General features: G+C 32.9%; 1 protein-coding gene across 1 annotated transcript in view; it reads left to right on the top strand.

Annotated features, from left to right (window-relative positions):
- Positions 1 to 24,193, top strand: part of LOC113400886 (alkaline phosphatase-like) — an 89,161-nt gene that overhangs the window by 41,586 nt on the left and 23,382 nt on the right. The window contains exon 2 of the mRNA XM_026640561.2: positions 22,852 to 23,051. Within this exon, the coding sequence (XP_026496346.1) occupies positions 22,955 to 23,051 (97 nt within the window). The 5' untranslated portion in view covers positions 22,852 to 22,954. The remainder of the gene's footprint in view (positions 1 to 22,851; positions 23,052 to 24,193) is intronic.

Below are 24,193 nucleotides of genomic sequence, written 5' to 3' on the forward strand. Positions count from 1 at the left end.
ACTCGCGACTGTCATGTTGCGAGAAATAACGAATACCGATGGGCCTTTGAGGCTTTAATAGAAAAATTGGTAGATTCTTTTAGAAAAAATGCCCGGTATTCAGGTATTTTGGCGAAGTGAATTAATAGCAAACGGAGCAAAGATGTATTTTCAATCACGGAGCTAAAAGTTAGAATGCTCGATATGGATTTTTTGTTATGGGTATGTCCATATTGATTTTTCGTGAAATGAAATGGATCCTGTATGTCAACGCAAGGGTCATGTGTCGGGTCTTTTGTTTTTTTCTACTGTGTACAATTGGTAAATTTACGTACAATGTTAGCATTATAAAGAACATTTACCATTCCTTACATCACTAATAGATTTCCAGCCTTGGCAACAAATATATTATATAATTTGTACGTGTAAATTGCCTTCCATAACCCTTCACACTCGAACTCAATGATACCAACTATTGCTGTTTGGCGGTAGAATATATGATCGAGAAGTACAGAATGATACTCAATTTCATATTTATTACAAAACCCAAAAGGTCTTTAGATATTATATTCGTTTCAAGGTATTTTCATAATACATACGTTGTTAGAGCGGCCAATAAAGCTATACCTATATTAATATATATTTAATAAAAATAGCAACAACATTACACTGGCTTACTGATTGCCAAAAATCTCACTCACATACTTACACTCAATAACTAATGGGGATCCTGAGACGGCGCACCGCGCACGCGGATCTGCCAGCATAATGCAATTGATCGTGTGCGCGTCCGCTCGTAGTTCAAAACATTTCGAATATTTGATACGTGCGTGGCGGATTCCGTATGCGAGATCCACTGTCACTCAGGACGGACACTAAGACATGAGAAGAACTGGAGAAAAAAAGGTGGATTATAATTTTTTTTCCCCAATCATTGATGCTTAAAATATAATTCTTAACATCGCGTAATTTATATGAAACGTTCTGGAAGGGATCATTACATTCGTAGGGTATTAACATCCAAGATACATATTTTTCAGACACGTTCAAAAAATAATTTTATATAAAGTAAGAAGCGGAAATTTGCTCATGAAAACAATTCACAAAACGCTCCCCAAGGTTGTAAAGAATTCGACACCAATTTTGTGACGTACGTGTACGTATGAAACGTTGATCGTATTAATAATTTAAAACAAATTTAAACTCGTTGTCGCGTACATAAATAATAACCGCGTTCTTTTATGGCAAAACCGTGTCCACAATTCTAAAAGCCCTTTTATGTGCTGTAACATTAAGTACAATATGTCGGACGACGCGGATTTATGGCGGTATGTCCTTATTGCTATCGTGATTAATGAAGATGAGTCTGAAATGAGAATAATGTTCACCTATTGGTACAAAGCATATTCTCTGCGAAATACCAAAACATTAAATATATATGTTAATACACAGTGTTCATTATGTTGACGCTCTCATTATTTTTCTTATATTTGTCAAACGTTATTTCTTGATGTAAAATAGTTTGATGCTGAATTAATATTATAAGAATTTTATATTAAGAATCAAACCATCAAATTTTTTATAGGATAGTTAGTTAGTCAAATGTTTCATCTGATGATAATTGGTGATAACTGCCATTGACATTGGCGCTGTAAGAAATATTAGCTATTATTTACATCATTACCAATGAGCTTCCAACCTTCCAACCTTGGGAACTGAGATGTTACTTTTTTTGTCGTTGTGGTATTTTGGCTTACTCACCCTTTAAACTGGAATACAAAAGTGACAAGTATTGTTGTTTGGCGGTAATATAAGTATATCTGATGAGTGGGTCGTGTCTACCCAGGAGGACTTGCACAATCATATTTAAAGCAACATTTCCTTTAAAATTATGAAAATATTTTTATAATCATGATGTTTTTTTAATATTTGTTAACAAGGTTCGATTCACATTTGAAAGTTGGTAAAATATTCCACAATAATATGCTCCAGAATATTATTAAATATGTTTTTTAAACTACATCTAGTAGAAATTATTTGATTTTATGAACGCTATTGGACTATTTATTCATTTGTGTAAATTGTGAAATTTAATATGTTTGTTTATTTATTTGTTTGTTACGCTTTATGCCTTAACTACTTAACCGATCATCATAAAATTTCACATGCAGAAAAGGACATAGAGTAACCTTATATACGGAAACGCAGGCAATGCCGTGAGCATAAACTAGTATTGCTGTTAAGCAAAAACACTATCCACTCCTGCTTTCAACCTTTATCTGATCAGAAAATTTAAGATGAAAGAAATAAAATAGGAAAAATATATTTAAAAAGAAATAAGGTTATTTCTGCGAGTCATATATAATTACAATAATATGTGACTTAATTTATTTTCACCGATAAAAATAATCGGATTAACTCAACGTACAAATGTACAAACGTACGAGTTTTATTTTAAAAATAAAGCGTACTTTTGTCAGCGCTCATGCACTGCAAAGTACTGACATCAAAACAAAATCAGCCCCAACTCAAGCCCTTACTAACAGCCATCGAAGAGCCCTCAATCTTCTTCGTGGCACCATTATTAGATCAGATTGTTCGTCAAAAGTGCTGACACTTTAATTAAATTAATTATTATTTAACAAAATGAACAAAGAAAGAACGCGCCGTTTCGCACTACCGGGAAATTTTCATTCTCTTTTGATTTAAATTTGTATTGGCTGTTGTTGCTTCACTTTAATGTTCCGTCCGCTCCGTTTACCTTTTGTTTTACAATCTGAGGATAAAACAATTCGATGTAAATTAAAATCGATTCTCAAAAAATATTATTACGAACTAATTACATAATTGTTAATCTGGTTATTTAGAAAGAGCAACTATGCGAATTTCTTAGCGTCTATTGTTAAGTTGACATGAATAAAATACATTTGATTTAATTACTTACTAATTTATAACGGTTACGATTCTATTTCGATCCAACTTTGACCAAACCACAATAGTGTTCGATTGCGCTTCGATTCGGTTGCAATAAAGTGTCAATTTCTTAGTACAATTTGCTACATTATTTGTTGGTTTGTGAAGCCTTTGATCTCGATAAAATAAAATGAAGGAAGAACTTACGTCACGTTGAAAAGAAAGTTAAATGAATTTTTGGTTATATTCTCTTATAAATCCAGGATTTTACCGCGCTTTTTTTATTTAATATGATGTTGCGACAGAGCTGAAGAATATGTCGTAGTCACGTGTTGACCGGGAGCTCCACACCATCCGATGTTGACTGCACGAATGATTGAAGTGTTCCATTTTGATGATCCATGATGTTTAGTGATCAATGGTGAAACAAATATTATATTTCTAATATCATATCTTCTAGAGATGGTGTATTCTTTCATTTGTGTTATATATGTGTGTGTATGTACTTATTTAAATTACTAGAAAACCGATTTTAATAAATTTTTTTATTAAATATTTGAACAGATTGTCTTTGTAAAATAAAATATTTTCGCCAAGTTTAAAATTTCCCACGAAGTAACTCTTGTGAATAGCTTGGCGATCGTGCGGTCAGCGTAGCTGAGCAGATTCAACTAATTGAATGTCGGAGCGTTAAAATTTAGATCGTAAACAATTTAAGTTTATAGAAACATATGGAGAATTTAATACCACCCACTTGTCAAATATTCTACCGCCAAATAGCAGTACTCAGTATTGTTGTGTTCCTGTTTGAGGAGTGGGGTCTTAGTTCCCAATATGGTTAGTATATTTTACAGCACTTTTGTCTATAGGCAGTGATCACTTATCATCGGCCTATTTTCTTGATACTTCTACCTCTATGATAAAAAAAACATACATTTAACAACCTATATATTATGTAAATAAAGCTTAACTTGTTCCACGAGATAACCGCAGATGGAGATAGACAGAAATAGACCCCTCAAGGGTTAATTTAGGTCAGTTTTTCTTGAGTGACGTCGCGCAAGACCATTATAAACATTTCAAGAAAATTCATATTCCTGATTCATATTCATTTTATAGTTACTTTAAATGTATGTGAATAAATTATGACATACGATATTCCTTGAATTGATAGAAGTTGTATAAAATATATCCGTATATATATATATAGATAATTTATTTTATAAGCTAGTACTAGATATAATATTTAGAGATAAACATGAATGTATTTAAACCACTTACTACTGACATTGATGATGTCGTCCTGACTGATTTATCGCACGGGGGAGGGGGGGGGGGGTCAATTTAAAGTGAGACTAGCCAATTACGCAGGACATATTGTAGTTTACTATTGTGTGCGCACTCTCTATTACGTCACTCATATAATCCAAATGGACGGCGAATCTGTCTCGACCGGCAAGAGTTTAGGCCCAGGACCAACGTATTTGCTTTCCGAGACTCGATCTAGGGTTTGAACCTAGGAAGTCAGGATCAGTGGGACCAACGAGGCAGGACTACTACTAAAACTCACATAAAATTATATCACCCTTGGTGTGAATTTATATAAGGCTTGTGTTTTCGGAAATAATTATCATCCTGAACAGTTACTATATAAACAACATTACTTTGAACGGCCTTGTTTCATTTTCAAGGGTGAGAGAGCCAGTGTATGGGGCACAATGGTCATAACGTTTTATTAACCTACACTAGAAATATATTGACGGTGTAAGGATTAGTTTCTTTTCCACAGTGCCAACGTGGGACCACTTGACATCAGACCCATTTGACCGACATCTTGTTTAAGGATGAAATCTAAATTGTTTACCAAGACAAAGTTAATTGCTAAAATAATATACTTATGAATATGATATTGTCATGTACAATTTTAGTACAAAGAGAGGTCATCTACCAGTATTGGAAACTAACATTTCCGAATAGTATACTATTGTGATAAGTTGAAAAATTCAAATTTGCACAAAGAACAACTGCGTCATATTTTTATATATGCACATATAATCAGTGTACTGCTTTAGCGAAGTAAATCATAAACTAATTCTGTAAATGTACCTATGAGTTCACGAATTAATGCTACATATAAAAAATAATATAAAACTGAAGATACAGTTAATATTAATCTATTTCGCGAGATTATTAACTATCGAAATGTTGTGAACCGCAAAGTAACAGTTTTTATATGTCCCACGCGTGTGCTATAAGTAAGTTTAATTATTTGACTATTGAAAGATTTCTTAGTGAAAAGCAAAACTTTTGAACCGTAAGACACTGCTTAAAATTTAACGCATTATTTTCTGTTTGATTACAATGTTTAAATGGATTTTAATTTAATTTCAGTTAGATTATCATAAACACTAACCTAACTTAACCAGAAGTTTGAAAGCTATTGATTTTATATGTTTTATCTTTTGACAGTTTACATCCTCGCGAGATAGAATATATAATATAATGGTATTTACAACTTTACGATGATATACATATGTATTTTTACATATATTGAGCCTAGGTGGATCAGTAGCTAGAACATGTTAACCTTAACTGGAAATGGTAGGTTTTCACCGGGGTAAGCACCAACGAGGTTTCTTGTGATTGACTTATTTCAGCTGTAAAGGAAGCTATCTTGAGTAAACCTGCTTGTACCACCATTTAAGTAGTTAGATGGAAAATAACGAACACTAATAAACATTTTTAGTCAATTTTTATTATCGATAGAATAATGTATATATTTTTGATATTCAACCGGTTTTTGATGTCATTCTTATGGGAAAAAGTATGTCATAAGTCACTAGGTCAATCAAGTAGGTAGAATATTCAGGGCAAATGTCGACAATTCTTTTACGATTCGAGGTCGACAGCTTGAGCTCTCTGCTGGCCACAATTTACCTCAAGTAGGTGTTATAATTTCCCTACTTTAGCATTTAGGTTACTATATAATATTAATAAGATATCCAAAAAGGTTATTAATGATTTCCTAATGTGTAAAAAATAATACTTAAGAGGTTAATTAAAAATATTAAACCGAATTCAACTTTATTTTTATTTTTTAAATGCAAACTTTTGAGGTTTAATATAAAATACAGTTCTGGTACAATTAAGGCGTTACCTTTAAAATAATTCAAAGCAATGTTATTAAAATAATGGCTTCTACGACAAGAAAAACGAAAGTGCATGTTTTTATAATAAAATTTATATCGTGAAAACTCAACGTTCGGCTCGAACCCATAATTATCGGTCAAGATTCGCGCGTTCTAACCACTGAACCACCACGGTTTCGTAAACAGTAGTGGCCCATTAGTATTTGTGCAATATTGTTTGTAGAAGTAATAACAGGTATTCCAATCTACAAAGTACGCCCTTTGTCAACACAATAACAAATTGTTGAATAAAATTTTACATTTTAAACAATACGAAACAAGTGGAAACTGATATAACAAAAGCAATTGTTGCCATCACTTTTTATGTAGATTTAGTGCATAAAAGTTTGAAAAGAAGAGAATTTGTAAAGAAAACGAAACTACAGCGATGATAAAAATACAACACGTTTTAGGGATGTTTTTTTTTATCGTGGTAACAGTATTGTTGGCAATCTTCCTACGAGATATCTTATTTTGTTTTCCGAATATTAAATCATATATTCATTTGGATAAAATCCAAAATGTGTATATGGCACGTTGGAATCAGTGTTTCATGGAAAATGTAAGATTAATCAATTATCTAAAGAACGTAAGAATAAGTGTTATCATTTTTACACATAAGCCTTGCTTTGGACTTAGAAATCTTTTATAATATAATTATTTTCTTGAGAAAAATTTCATAAAGAATTTATTTTTATTTAAAGTAGGTCAGTTTATTAGTAGGTAGGGTTTATTAGTATTAGTAGGTCAGTTTATTAGTAGGTAGGTATGCAGATCATCAAATAGGGCCCCCTGGCTCATTGATACCCTCTAAAAAATAATCCATTCCTTACACTGTCAATGGACTAGCAGCCTTCGAAACTAAGATGCCATACACAGGCCCAATCAAAATATACTTTATTCAAGTGGTCTTTTACAAGCTTGTGCTTTTGAATCGTCATTTAATAAACAATATTAAGTAAAGCTACCACCGGTTCGGAATGTAGAGATGAGATGATGTAGATGTCTACCGAGAAGAACCGGCAAGAAACTCAGTAGTTACTCTTTCAATTACAACAATACTAAGTTGAACTTATAGAAGTACTTTGTAAAGAAAATTGAGTGGTACCCTCCCAGCAGGCTTACAGAAAGCCCTACCAAGTACCTACATTTAATAGCTTACAAGCTAGCCACTAGAGCAATGGAATAATATAGAGCTAAGTAGGCAATTAACCACAAATTAATGTAATATGGAAAGAAGGCAGCCGAATTACTGCGGGTGCTTTAGATTGTTAGTCGCGCAAATAAAATAAAAATACATAAATTGTAGACTGGGTCAACTGTTGAGAAACACGCAAACGAAAAAGGTAATAAGGATATGATGAATGTTTACTTCGTGCTATAACGTTTTTATGCGCTAATGACATCTTGTAGTTGCTATAACTTGAGCGACTGTTTTTTTTTTTTATTAAATACCGTCATTCTGCTATTAAATACCGACAACCGACTTATTTACAAAACAAGTTGTGAACAAGTCGGTAAATCGAAATAAACATTTTATCATGAGTGCAAAACTGACACTAGAATATTTTTTTAATATTTGAAGTAAGTTGTACTTTATTTTAACTCTTGTTAACTCAACTCTTTTAATTTTATAACTTAGAGATAGAAATATAGTATTTAGTGTAGTCTGAGATACAGGCTCGGCCTAGTGTTAAATAGATATCGCACTTCTATTTGCGCACATATTTGTGCGCTATTATTTTTCTATTATCTGTAGAGAGGATTAAGTATGGCCGCCGTGAGTAGAGGCTAGATGACCTAATCATAATAATTATGATTTCTGTAAATATATACATATTATAAAATAAAGACCTCCCGTTCTTTGGTACGCGATTGAATTTATCGGAAAAAAATATGCCAACCAAGCTATTATGATATGAACGTTTTATGTAGACCCTTATTAAGGTTCCCCGTACCCAAAGGGTAAAACGGTACCCTTTTACTAAGACTACGCTCTCCGTTCGTCTGTTTATCCGAATGTCACCAGGCTGTATGTAAATGTAAGCGTGGTAGTTGGACAATTGAACACCGGAATAAAATAAACAATTAAGGGTGGTTCCCATACATCAGATTGCCGTTTTTATAGATAATAGGAGGCAACCCTTCGTGCGCGAGTCCGACTCGTACTTGGCTTACTTTTTTTATTAGTCCAAGGTCGATTCTGAAAGCTTGCTTTATAGTTGCTTTATAATTGAATTAGTGCTTGACGGTACAGAAATATATCGTGCAAAAATTTGTGTATGTGTGCAAATTAAGTTTTTGAACACATTTGTTTATTTTTGCAGTGCAGACATAATAAGTTTTATTACTCCGCTTAAAATCTTCTCCTTGAAAAAATACATATATACTACCTAACCTTCATAGTGACCAGTGAAGTCTATTCGTTTAAACCTCCAAAGAGAATTTACCGACATCAATTTTTATATACTTATAAGCACATAGATGTATGGATTTTACCGTACTAAATTGGAAAATTACACTGGAAAAGCGAGCAGTTTTAAAATATGACAACGTTATTCGAATCGAAGCGGAAAATTAACAAGTCACAGAGATAGTATTTGTAACAAAAAAAATAGATTCATTTGTTTTATAACAGATTAAGTGTCGATTTAAAATGAAATCTCATTGCAAATTTTGACACGGTAAATTGTTTATCAGTTTATTTTTAAACATGTTTTATAAAGTCTTGTCCATATATATATATAAAACTTTATAACAATTTACCTAAACAAGTAAAAACTCTAACAATTTTTTCTATGTTTAAATCTCGACTTTATAACCGTATTCTGTGTAACGATTCTCTGTCAAAATAATTAATTGAAACTGTTATCTCATCTGCTTTGCTGATCCGAACGAATTGTTATATTTATAAGTTAGATATAAGTTCTCATGTAAATGACGTTGTCGTAATGAGAATAAAGTTCTTAAACTGAAATAGCTTATAAATCAGATCGTAGGTTGTTGTACAAGCTAGTCTGGGTTGGTACCATCCACTATCTTATAATTTACAGTCAGGCAACAATATCATTGTTGTGTTCCAATTTAAAGGGTGATTGCGCCAGTGACATTGCAGGTACTAATATGTATGTCTTAGTTTCAAATGTTGGCAACGCATGGGCGATGAAAAGATTGGTTAATATTACAGTGCCAAAGTCTATGGGTATTGGCAAATTTGTCCGCATTTCTTGGCGGACGCCTACATATAGTATAGAAAATAAATAAGATGTAACAAAGTTGCTATAGCCACATATTATGTATTACATAACAGACACAATTAAATAACAACATTTGTTAATGAAATTCCGTGTGAATTAAAATACAATTACTTGGTAAACATTAAAACATTTGTGCTAGCCCGTCTGGGTTACAGGAGTACCTAGTATTGTGTTCCGGTTTGACGGGTGAGTGAGCCGGTGTAACTACAGGCACAAGGGACGTAACAGCTTTGTTTCTAAGGTTGGTGGCGCATGGACGATGTAAGGAATAGTTAATATTTCTCATAGCACCATTGTCTATGGGCAGTGACCTTGACGACCTCCGTGGTCGAGTAGTGTGTACACCGGTTTTCATGGGTACGCCACTCCGAGGTCTCGGGTTCGATTCCCGGCCGAGTCGATGTAGAAAAAGTTCATTAGTTTTCTATTTTGTCTTGGGTCTGGGTGTATGTGGTACCGTCGTTACTTCTGGTTTTCCATAACACAAGTGCTTTAGCTACTTGCATTGGGGTCAGAGTAATGTATGTGATGTTGTCCAATATTTATATTTATTTAGTGACCATTTACCATCAGGTGGCCCATTTGCTCGCCGGTCTACCTATACCATATAAAATAAGACATTTAAATAATGTTATATAGAATCATATATAGATAGGAGAGGGTCGCCAGCAGGTTTTTCCTAACGTGGTGATTCTGTTAGTTCACTTTACTGTAAGCCGCGTAACAGGACTTCGTACGTAAAATAAGCTAAGCATAAATATGAATATTTTGTTAGCTTGGCCTACGCTCCACCGCTTGTAAACCGAAGTCCTTCTCATTATTTATCATCTCAAGGTTCTCGGTAGAATCTACATTCCGAACCGGCTGTACGAATAGCTTTACATTTCATTCAATATAATACCTTGATAGTTTAACACTGCATTGATGAGCCAATTTGTATGTATATTTCAATAGAACTGTTCTGCTGTTGACACAAATTGACTGAGCGGTCAACCGATTAAAATACATCAACTAGTAACATTAGTTTCCCGTATTTTAAACGATGGTATCATTTATTTACAGCGTTAGTTTCATACTATGACCTGTACATGTTATCTATATATCAAATTAGATTACGATCAGTTCAATGTGATAACGTTACAATCAGAAAAGTTATGTTCATATTTCTAATAGAAGTCAAAGATTAACGTGTCAAAATTTTCGAATATACGTTAATTTATACAGATCAATAATGTTCTTAAATTAAATATTCAAAGGCTATTTTTACGGGTAGCGTTACAGAACAAAATAACATTAATACGATTTTTTATTAGTTCGTGTGAAATTAGTGGATATTACTTGGTAAATAAAAACGAATAGCTTGTAAACGTCAATTTGTAGGGCAAAGAACTCTATTTAAAGAGGTTTTAGATAAACCACTGCCGGTGGCCGAATGCCAAAACATGTAGATTACCACGATTTTAATATTTATCGTTAGCACGAGATGAATATATTTAAAATAGTAGGCCCACGAAAAGTCACGATTGACATCAAGTGAAATTTTAACTGAAGTCTCATTGAATTGATTCACACCCACGGATGTTTTTTCTTTTTTAAACTGTTAGTTTCAAAGCAGTCGAAAGTTCTCGATATAACTGTTTAAACGATGACAATAGGCAGTGTTTTTACGCGTTATGAATTAATATATTTCTTAAACTACAAATGAAATAAGTTCAGTATTATTTTAAAATAATTGTTTAATGTTTTATAATGATTTATTATTTATTAATAGAAACGTGTTACCGAAATATTTGTGACGATATTTTATTATTCTGGTTGATATATAACATAATATTTTTAACATTATTAAATAATTGAATCAGCCTTATGCCAATTTAGTTGGGGAAGAGTCTCAAGTCAATAATCTTATTTCCTTAGAGAATCGTGGTTCATGTCTTAATATAAATTGTGTGCGGGATTTAACGAGAAAACTTCGATAGAAAAAATAATAAGACGTGTATCAGCGGTGAACTGCTATATTCAGAATGACGACAAAAAAAAATGTAACCTCAGTCTAAGTACATCTAATTGCACGACGGCGCAATAAGTGCAGCTGCATTAAATTTTTCGTAGGCGCTCAAACATGCCCCCGGGCGTTGAAATCACGGCTTTTAACTATGAAAGGTTATTATGATGACAGAGGCAATGGACAAATTCTGTTGAATGCCCTTCTGATAACACCAGTAGATGTCCGAATATCCGCCACGCGAACAATACCGTCCGAACCAGGGTGAACTGCAACAACTCTTCCAAATCTCCACTTTAAGGGAGGAAGATTGTCCTCCTTCACAACAACCATGGATCCTAACTTAAGCCCATCTTTACATGAGCGCCACTTGGTCCTCTGTTGGAGTTCAGCTACGTAGTCCTTACTCCACCTTGCCCAGAAATGTTGGCGGAGTTGTTCAATTCTTTGGTAGCGAGTAAGCTGGCTTGTTGAAACATCCTGAAGATTAGGTTGTGGGATTGAGGTGAAGGGTCGGCCAATTAAAAAATGTCCTGGCGTAAGCGGTGTATTGTCATCAGGATCTGAAGACAGCGGTGTCAATGGGCGGGAATTTAATATTGCTTCGATCTGTGTCAACGTAGTGTAAAGCTCCACAAAAGTTAAATGACTACAACCCAACACTCGCTGCAAATGATGAAGAACGCTCTTTTTAGACAAACTGAATTTATTAATTAACAATTTGTGCTCAGAAAATTATTCACTTTGACTTTGAAAAGTTATTACATTTAAGGCATTCTGTAACTCGAACTCTGAAATAAATGTATCATTTACTGAAAGTTTTTTACATAATTTAATAAATCGAAGCATGTAAGCAATTGAGCGCAAAAGTCTAATGTATTCCGAAAAATGCTTAAAATTAATAAATGAACTATTGCTATTATCAGAAACCACAACATTTAACGAAATATCAGTACGAGTTTCGGGCAAAGTTTCGACCTGTAGATATTTATATTGATTAGGCCAATTGCACCTATCTAGCCGTAAAAAGTCTGGACCTGACCACCACAGATCGGAATTTTGCAGGTTCTTAATATCAATTCCACGCGTTATTAAGTCTCCTGAATTCTTATCTGTGGGAACATGTTGCCATGTACAGTTACCCGCCCTTTCTAATATTTTAGCAACGCGATTGCGTACAAAAGGCTGAAGCCTAGAAGGCAACATCTGTAACCATCCTAACACAATTGTCGAATCAGTCCAACAGTAGGTTCGGCTAATGTTACTCGAAGTGAATCTTGAACCTTCTCATACAGACGCGCTCAAACTAATGCGCCACACAACTCCAACCTTGGAATAGTTGTAGGTTTGAGAGGCGCCATCCGACTTTTAGCCATTACTAAGCGAACCAAATATTTACCCTCGGGATTATTGCTTCGAATATAAGCGCACACACCGTATGCCCGCTCAGAAGCATCGGTAAATATATGTACTTGTAGTTCCTTGCATGCTTCGCAAATAACATTACGTGGCATCCTAAAATTGTTGATGATGTTCCAACGTGAACTAATATTTGCGTTTAGGGGTTCATCCCATGAGTACTTATCTAACCACATTTGTTGTAATAACATTTTCATTGTGATGACACAAGGACATAAAAGTCCTAATGGTTCAAAAATCCGTGCAATCACCGAAAGTAAATCGCGCTTTGTATTGACTGCACGAACAACATGCGCGCGATTCTTATAATCATACACTTTGATTAAAGCGGTGGACAACAGCACATCGCCTTGCTTACGCTCAGCACACTGCAAGGCAACGCTTGCTGGTAACGCTACGTTATTTAAGTCGCAAGTGGCTGACGAAGATGAAGACAATGAATTATTATTCGAATAATTAATGTTATTCTGGTTTTGATTACTGCTATTTATAGTATTTTTATCATCCGAAGTGTGGATCAGTGTATTATGTCTACGTTTACATAACTTGCAACCTTGCTTCTTACGATGATTCGCAAAATGAACGGGGTTTTAAACAATTAAAACACACTTTGTATGATGGCAATTATTTGTGACGTGCGTCGTTACTGAGTGCGAGGAACTGTGGACAATTTATTAAATTGTGGTCACCTTTGCACTTGGGACATGACTTCTGTGCTGATTCCAAGTGAGACATGCGAGGAGTCGGTGTACTTACCATAGCTTTGATTTTAGGACGTAAGTTAGATGAAGTCTGAGACTGAGTACGGGACAATTCTAAAGTTTCGATTAAATCGGCTCGAGCGCGTATAAACAGCACAAACTGGTTGAATGTAATAGTGTAATCCTTATCGAGACGACCCTTAGATTCCTCCCACTCTCGAAACGTCTTATTATCAAGCTTGCGGGTAACTATGTAAATTAAAAGGTTATCCCAATACTTAACTGGTTCACCTAATGTCTCAAGGGCTTGCAGGTTTTTGTTTAATTGATCTATTAAACCCTTCAAAATAGACGAAGACTCTTTATGAATCATTTCTACATTAAATAATGCTGATACATGATTTTGCACCAATAAACGCTTATTACTAAATCGGTCGCATAATAACTTCCAGGCTACAGAGTAATTATTAGCAGAAAATTCAACTGATTTAATAACCACGGCAGCAGACTCATCGAGAGAAGCTCGTAAATAGTGAAACTTGTTCACTTCGTCAATATTATCGTTATTGTGAATAAGACTAGTAAAAGTATCCTGAAATTCCTGCCAAATGCTGTAAGAGATAGATTAGGTAACTTAACTGGCGTATGTGTATTGCTATGAGTACATTTATCACTATTACTAGATTGAGAATCTATATTAAAATTACTTAATAAATTGTTTGCTTTAGAAAGCGTCTTATAATACGACGACTCAAAATCTGAACGCTCAGTAAACTGTACTTTAACGTCTTCGGTGATGCTTTCTAGACGCAACTGTACCTCATCATATTGCTCATATAACGACTCCATCTTCCAAATACGCAGCTGTAGTTCTGTGACATCACAACTCGATAATTTATCGCTCAGCTGATCAAGATAATTTATGAAAGCAGTCAAACGACCTTTGAAGCTCCCTCGCTTCTTAATTAATTCTTTTTCCTCAGACATTATGGGAGATGAGTGCGATGATCAATCTGAAATTTATATAAACCGATATTGAGCAACAAAATATTTAAAGATTAAACAATATATAAATGTACCTACTTAGCAAATTCAGCGCTAACACAATAATAGCAAAATATAAATTTATAATAAATATTTTATTATAATTATTTATTACCCACTATTATGAATCCATAATTATAACTACAGTTAGCAATATTGAATGCGAATAAGCAAAGCAAAGTTAATTTAACTAATCACGTAAGCAACAAATGTTCTAGAAAGGATTTAATAGTTACCTAATGACTCGACATTCACATGCAATTTAAACAATAGACATAATAAAATAAGATAACAATAATTGACAATATTTAATAGCAGTAAAACAAACAAACTGTATCTTTAATTCTTTATCTATTTAGGTAGTACTCGTAACAATCTTATTATGTAAAAGTACCGGCACACGAATAAGAAAAAAACTAATAAATTGTAATATCAATTAGATAAAAAACGAAGCAAATTGCTTACAGTACCTTTACATATATATTTATTTAATTGCAGTTAATTATTATAATATACAAAAAAAAATGTAATTACTTATTTAAAGGTCGGACACAGTAAAATATAATTATGCAGTATATTATAATTTACTAAACTTGTAAATCCTTAAATAACTTATATACTACCTTTACGAGTGTTGGGTGACCAAATGATAGTGGAATATAGAAAATTAACACAAAAACTTCAGTTCAAATCCACGTTCACGCTATTTAACCTTGACCGGGGTTAAGGTTCAACTTATTTATTTCTTCGAGTAATTATAATGTTGTATGTTTCTCAATAATCCACAATTGATGCAGCTTGTCTTCCGCTAATTCAATAAAATCCGGCTCGAAGGACCATGTGCGGGATTTAACGAGAAAACTTCGATAGAAAAAAATAATAAGACGTGTATCAGTGGTGAAGTGCTACATTCAGAATGACGACAGAAAAAAAATATGGAACTTAAATCTAAGTACATCTAATTGCACGACGGCGCAATAAGTGCAGCTGCATTAAATTTCTCGCAGGCGCTTAAACAAATTGCGAAGAGTATACGAAGAGCTTTTTTTTTTTTATCTGGATTTCTGTATTGCTGTTGGCTCTACTGGTCTTTACAGCGTCACCGAACGTTGGGGCGAGTGTTAAGACTCTGCCTTAAGGTGAACCCTTTTGGGCTCGAGAGTGACGTTCGTCCTGAGGGTGTCTCCTATGAGATCGCACCTCGGCTCAGAACGTAGTCGGTGGGGAAAAGGGAAGAGTTATTGATTCCCTTCTTAACTTAATACGAATGTAATGATTAAATTAAATTCTTTATATTAACGAAAGACAGACTGGCAGATTAGGCGTGTAGGTACATGCACAAGGGACATAATGTCTTAGTTCCCAAGATTGTTGAGACATTGGTGATGTAAAGAATGGTTTCTTACAGCGTGATTGTCTATGGGTGCTACCTACATCATAAAAAGGAGCGTTACTACCAGGAATAGCGTTTGCGCTATTGGTATAGCGTTCTTTTATTGAAACATCGTTTTTTGCGAGTGTGAACATTGGGATGTAATTTTGTATAGAACATCACAATTATTTATTTTAGGTATTGACGTTAGAAATATGAACATCGGATCCCATATCATATTCCATCGGTTAATTATTAATATGACATTAAAAGCGGGTACATATTGAGCACAGTGTAATTTGATTTTGATATTGGTCTAATTAAGAAGCACTCTATTTATGTACTTAAATAACAAACATTAATTACATCTCAAATGCTCTGGGCTACCTCAATTATTAAGTAAAGAAAATTGCCTCATAAATGAGCAGGGTTATATGTAAATTGTTACAATTAACTCGAAACCCTACGATAATTGTTACGTATTTTCAGCACACAGAAAAGGTCATTGGATTAAATCACGCAACAAAAATCACTTAAGCCGGATTTCTTTTTAAATGACGTAATAAAAAAATATGAGAAAATAACCCAAGTAAACCTTGTTTAATTTTCTGTGCTAGTATACAATAACTAATTGACTTCATATAAAAAGTATACGAATTTACCTACGAGTAGACATTTTGTCAAAAGATTTAACAATGTTCTTATTTAGATATCCTCTATAAGAAGAAACTCTCCTCAGAACATAAGCGTAAAATATCAGTATATACTATGCGAAATTGACTTTATTGATTAAAAAAAATATAGGACACACGTATCAAAATGGCGTATCATTAATGTCGAAAATCAAAATGGCATAACTCGATCGTAATCATTTCACGAGCTAAATACGAAGTCTCTAGTACGAAGCCTGTAGTTACACTGGCTCACTCAACAAAATCAGTAGTTACTCTTCTCAACCAATTACAACAACATACGTTTTATAATTTAATGCAAATAAAATACTTAGCCTTCGGGCTTAATTATTTTATACATTTACTAGCTGAACCTGCGGCTTTATCCGCGCGCAATTAGCACCTAAACCGCCAAATTTCAATTAACTTGGTTCAGCGGTTTTAGCGTGAAGAGGTAACAGACAGACTTTCAAATTTATAATATTACTATGGATATAACAGAAGTTACAAATTTCATTATAATTATTACAATTATCTATCCCATCGCCATTTATTGAGAAAAATACTTATGAATACTTGAGTATATATATCACAATAATATATGTATAAAATATGCATTCAGAATATAATATCACAAAAAAAAATAATTATAATTTCAATGAAGACTACAAGAAATGTCTTATTTAAAGCTTGCGATTACATATCGATTATATATCTAAGCTAGATAGCCTAGTGTCAAGACGACGCGAATCTTAGACAAATATGGCAGGTTTGATCCCACGAAAGAACTACTGAATTTTCATGTTTTTAATTGGTGCGTGGTGGAGTAAGTTTTCCTAAAAAAGGATGGGACGCCCAAGCTCAGCTGTAGCTCCAGGGATATGTATCTACAGTCTGTTTTTTACGATTGTTAGAATGAGCTTGCAACGCACCGGAGACAATCTTTATTCTCTCTCAATATTATTATTATAAGGGAATTGATAAGCGTCCGACTTAGTACAGGTGTCTGAACCGTTTTGAGTCTATGACATTTATAAAAAGAGAATAGAATTATTATACATTTTAAATAATCTTTTAAAAAAAAATTACAAGATATATTTTGCATTATAATTACACATGATTAGTAATTAAGTAAATAGATTGGATTAAACTTCCAGTTATCCATACAAAAAAGATCCAACAAAATCAATACACACGTCAAAAGTTCCGCTCAAACAATACACGTAGAAATTGGCACCCAAGGAGTTTCTATACTAAAAGTCCAGATATAAGAGATGGGAGCAGAATGAACGAACTTGTCAGAATGATCGAAATGAATGATAAAAGTTGTTCCATTTTTAAATATGAAAATTCAAATGGTTTTTACAATTTCCCCAGTAATAGTTCCATAAAACGAATACAGTGGTAGATAAATGTTCGTAATCAGTAGAATTTTTATAATTATGACTCAGGAATAAGTTCCTTAACAGTAGACAGTAACTTCGTTAATTAGACAGGTTTATTAAAACTTTTTTTAAAGTTTTTTCCCCATTTATGTTTCATAGTTTTATTACTTAACTGGCTCTATCTGTCGCGGTTTTTCTTGCTAAAAGTTAAAAAGGTAATATTACCACATTAACGTGCGACGAAGTTGTTTTAAAAAAGATAATCCTTGTATGCATATGTATGATTCTTCTGTATGTGCTTATTACTGAAGGGTTTGGATTGACATTGATAGTTTTGTGACTATCTGGGTAGCCTGGAGGTTTTATTTTGAAGCTCATAGGCCGCTATAATAGTTCGAGTAATATGATTATAATAAAAAAAAAACGAGAAGTATATTGGTTTCGAATGAAGTTGCTTTCGCTTTGTTTGTTTAAATAATAAAATACACAATTATATAAATTAGAAACGTTTGAGTATAAAATAACAAACATTAAATTTTTTAATAAAAATCCTATGTGAATGAGGACATTGGGTAAGTATAAGCCGCTTAAAAGAACTTCGTTCAAAAGGAATACTTTTTTCACGTCAGAATACTATAATAAATACTAGCCGCAGCAGCAGATGTAGTTAGTATTACTATATAATTCTTCTCGAAGCTACATATTAAAATATAAAAAAATAATTGACTTGAAAATTTAGCTTTAGAATACATTTTCAACAAAATCTTAGCAATGCACATTACTTGTAAAATTTAAATCTGATTCCATCTATTGGAGTATAAAATATTATTAGTATCTATTTATGGATACGTGTGACCATGAGTACCTTGATATCTAAGTATATTATTATATTTCACCTGTATCCATATGATTTATAAATTAATTTACAACATCGTTAGATATAAATATTACTCTTTAAGTAGTCTATGTTTGCGCAAAGCGTCACTAGTATTATTATACGAATTTTAATTAATTAGCTTTGTTAACGGAAAGGTTAATTCCACATTTATTCATGGAGGGGCCACTCCCATTTATTACAACAATTTATACAACTGCCAAACGACACAGCCATATTTAGTTGTATTAAAACAGGAAGGTTCAGTGAGCAAGTGTAAATATAAGGTTCGTTAAAACTTACGACGTTCCAGTTGTGTTCTAATTTTCAAAGAAAATACAACAAAAACGACGAGTTAAAAACAGAAACTTAAAACATTGTTAAGACGTTGATAATACATACGTATAAAATTAACGATTATTATTCGTTGTAACATCAACGACGCGATGACGCGATTCGAAATCGTTTTTAATATAAACATATCGACTGATACTGATTTTGTTTATTTGAGAACTTAAGTTTGTAACTTATATCGAAAGGATGGAGTTTGGTACTCGCTCCGAATTCCAAAAGCCACACTATTGGACTTAGAAATGTCTAATCTCAAAGGAACTATCTAAAAGTTAAAAGAGGGCGAATACATAGCTGAGCAAAATAATAATGAAAAGAATTCAATCTCATTTAAAACTTACTTGTTCTACTATCCTTGTTAGGATTTATTTACGGGTCTTATTTTGCTCTGCTGTCGTCGTAAACAACGGAATACGTCTTGTCGTATTGTTTTGTTTTATTTATTAGTTGCAAACACAAACAGGTTGAGATTAAAGATCGCAGATAGACCACTTTCTCCTCAACCTATGTATGAATATAACGTAATTTTCTGATCAATTTTCACTTTCTTCTATAAATATATACGTATTACCGTCAATCAATCAACAACTTTGAATATATTGGAAATAAAATCTTAAATTAAATAAATTAAACTATTGGTTTACATGCGCTATGTTGCGCACGCACAATTTGATTCGATCGATTTACAGAATTATGCGCTTTTCTGAGCTTCCACGTACAGACGAGGATATAGATACCTATGTGATAGATCTCTGAAAAAAAAATCAATCCATTGAGTTTCTTTCGCCGGTTTTTCTCAGATCTGTATTTTAGTTTGATTATCAATAATTAATGCTTCCATAACAAATTTAAAAATGGAATACATTTATTAAGTTTTATTTAAATATATGTTAACAATAACACTAATTTATTTATTGATCAATTAATATTTTTCTTTGCCCGTGTCCCAATCTATTTGGGCTCGGGGCTTTTGGTATATTAATACTGTTGAACTAAATAGTATAAGTGTTTGAATATGTATTTTTAATCTTTTTATATTGTGTAGTGTTTACACTGTTTATTCCTTAACTTTTCCTTAATTGGCTAAAAGGTGAAAAGGTCGCTTAACTATTTCTTGGTTTTGTATGTTTTTAAGCGATGTTGTTATATATTTGAGATTATTTGTAAGATGTTGTTTGGAAAGCAATTTGGTATTACGCAGTGATTTTTGCTCGGTATATATCTTAATTGTAACTTAGCTACTGAACTGTTTATGTATCTAAATTTTATTTTAAATTTGTATTAAGTAAATAAGTATTTTTTTTTTACATTGGTTATTATTTTAAAACAATTTTGTGGGAATTTTAAAGAGGGACCTTTAGTACGAATTCGGTCATGTTCGAATACGAATTTCCACTAGCGTCCTTTCTGATCATTTTATTTCGGTTGGTTTGGAATAAATTCCTAGTTTTTATACATTTTCGGAAAGCTAAGTAAACGTTTATGTTTTTAAAATAATCTGCAGAACAAGTTTCATAATGTTCTTTTTTTGTTTTTTAGGCATATTTGATGGAAAAAAATAAAAAAAATATTGAAATAATATCGTTTTCCGTCTCGCATTTTAAATTTGAACCGATAACTATTGTTTAAATATTGAAAAATATCCAGTGTTTAATCGTTTTTATAAATCAGAAGAAAAAAGTAGATACTTTTTTTAAATAAATTTTTTAAAGTTGCATTTTTGACTTATTTTGAAAAAATCTAAAAAACGCGATAACTCAAAAATGGTTCACTTTTGCATCATGTCATATGGGAGTTAAAATTATCGCAAATAGTGACCCCTATCACCTCCTAACGAGAATATGTCGAATTAACAATAACCCTGTGTATATATATTGTGAACCGCTTTAAATTTTATCAATTCTGTTAAATGCGACTCAAGAGTACTTTGAAAATACTCTTTAAATGAAGTACAATTCTCATTTTGGAAAATGGATCATTAACAAAATGTGACGACGAGGTTTTGTTGTATTTGTTGAGAAAATACGTGCAGTACGTGACAATAATTTTCTGCGTTAACAAATCTGCCGCATGTAATTCTACCCTTATTAGTTGGCGTGTCAGCCACATAGCTATTATTATATTTCCAACATACAAACAATCTCCCTTCAAATGAGTTGACAAAACATACGAATTGTTCCAGGATATTACCTCAAATGTACAGTCAGATAGATTAAACTTCGCACGATGAAATATTTGTTTGCATGAGTTGAGAAGTTTGTTATTTATGCGGAAAAAATATCTTGTTATATTTCGTCGAAAAGCCGAGATTGTTCAGTGGTTAGAAAATGTTAATATTAACTGAAAATTGCAGGTTTAAACCCAGGCACTGAATTTTCATATGTTTAATTTGTATTTAAAATCAATCTCGTTCTCATTAGTGAAGCAGCAGATCGTGAATCTTCATGAGTGGGATTAATTTTACATGTTTAACCGCGAATTAGAAAGCTTCAAGCTTCTTCTCAAAAAAGATAAAACCTTCGTCTTGTAGTGGGAATTAACAGACTGCCACTTTTTATTTTGAGCTTGTCTGTCTGTCTATACTCATATAAACCGTTGAACTGATTTCGATGAAATTTGGTATGAATATAGTTAAGTTCTGGGAAAAGATAAAGGTTACTTTTTATAATTCATCCTTCAAGATTAAAATGGTGGTGACGGTTGGTATGTAAAGCCGCAGGGTTAGCTTGTTAAGATAAATTAAATAGCTGACCTATTTTACTCGATGTTTAATTTAAATTATTGGATATTACAATTGTTTTAAATCATTTTGTATAAATTATTGTGGTTCAATTCTGTTCCATTTGTTATCGGGGGTTTTACTAAGCCACAACACGAGTATACTTGACGAATGATGCTTGACGCATGCTTGATGAACTAAATAAAATATCATCTGAAATAATATAAATTAATATAGAACGATTACTTTCAAACAAAATATATATATATATATGTACTTCGAATGTTAGAACATAACAATATAAGTATTTATAAACAATCACGAAGTCCGATTAGGGTCAAGTTAACGTTTAAAGTTTATCTTAAATTGTGTTGCTCGGTAATGCACTTTCAGAAGTAGTTGTATCTGATAGCTCTAACGAATAAATGAGACGCCAATATAAGTAAATCTCTCATGTTTAGTGGAAAGTGCCCAAACCTATTTCAATTTATACTTACTAATTGAGAAGGACGGGTAAATGGACCACGCTATGGCGGTCACCAGTACTCATAGACATTGAAGTCGTATACATTTTTTAACTATATCTTACGTAACTTTCCCCCCTAAACTAATTGTGCCTGTAGTTACAAGGGCCCTATCACCCTGGAAAACGGAACCCAACAATTATTGCTATTTGATGGTAGAATATATGATGACTGGGTGGTATCTACTCAGACTGCACAAAGCTCTACCACCAAGTAACACATTATAGATAGTTCAGGTATTGTGCTTTTACCTCTCCGAGAAATATGATGTAGAAACAACTATCAAAATATATAAAATATACCAACTATATTTGTAGAGTATTATTAAACCTGGACCAAATCCTTAATAACTCTTTACAGGCCTGACTTGGGATATATACCAAGAAACTCGGAATTTACAGCCTTATAACAAGTCAAAATTATAAACTACAAATGTATTTTTGTTGCAGACTAATGGATAAGGAGACTTCAAAGCTGCTTGTACCAGCGAAATTTTTAACAGTTCTTTCGTGCCTGTGGAAAGATCGTCAGCACCGATGAATCTTCTTAATCATGAGTGCTTGGTGCTGCATCGTGATCATGATGTGCACGATCAACAATGGAGTCCTATCTCCGGCACCAATGAATGCAGAAGTTAAGGAAACATATGGTAATTATTCATCTTTGTTTATAAACAGAACGCAACTTAACGGTGTCCCTCAACCCGCAGTAGATTAAGTTCCAAACTATCTTATCAAGGGTATGGAAGACCTTAACCCAGGAACCGGATATTTAATAGCCATCAGTTAACTTTTACTTCATTGAATAAATTAAATATAAATGTGACCTATTCACATGAAAATATCTTCAGAGAAAGCTGCTTATTTTTACGCTTAATCGCATTGAGGTATATCTCTAAGTAATAAAATAATATGTTTATGTATGTCTGTGTAAGTATGGGTCGTTGTGTGCGTGATGTAGTTCTCAAAGGTCCATGATGTGTAAACAGCTCTGAAGTCAGAATTGAGTCGTTGGTTAAAAATAATAATGGTCGAGTGGAGAAGAAATGTGGAATTCGTAGATCGCTTTGATGTTATTTCTTGTGACAATTGCGGATCAGACCATCGACGACAATCACAACTTTTCGTTTCACTAGGTATTTACTTTTATTTGTTAGTTGCGGTTAAACAGACATACAGGCTGAAGTGTGATTTGTGTTTATAAACTTTTCTATTTTCAATTGAAAAAATCGTTCGATTTATTTTGTAAAGATCGTTTGTAAGTAAAGTTATTTGTACAGATTTATTTAATTTTAATTAAACTAGCTGTATACCCGATGAAATATATAATTGGAAGCGGTTTTCAGAAACCCACTTAATATTCTTAAGTATTAGAGTTTTTTTGTGACCTGCGTTGCCTCTAGATCATATTTTATATCTGGCAGTACAAAAATGACGATGAATTCCATACTAATCTTCATCCTTCATTTATTCGCCTTATAGGACAAAAGCGTTTTAACAATTGTCTTTTACTCATGAAAAGAAGCCTAAATAACAAAATTCTAATTTTCAATAATGACGAACAATCCATACAAACTTTTATTTACTATTTAACCCATTTAGGGGATGAATTTTCAAAAACTCGTGCTTATTTATTTACTATTGCGAAAGTGCTTCTTTTCACTCTATAAAAAAAATCCTGTACGAAAAATCATCTTGTTAAACCTACCCGCTGCTTGTTACGTGTGTTGCGTACGTGCGTTACTTGTCAGAAAGACATTTTAAAATGTATTTAAGTAAATATGGTAGCTGT

This window comes from Vanessa tameamea, chromosome 11, assembly GCF_037043105.1.
Source record: "Vanessa tameamea isolate UH-Manoa-2023 chromosome 11, ilVanTame1 primary haplotype, whole genome shotgun sequence".
Taxonomy (NCBI): domain Eukaryota; kingdom Metazoa; phylum Arthropoda; class Insecta; order Lepidoptera; family Nymphalidae; genus Vanessa; species Vanessa tameamea.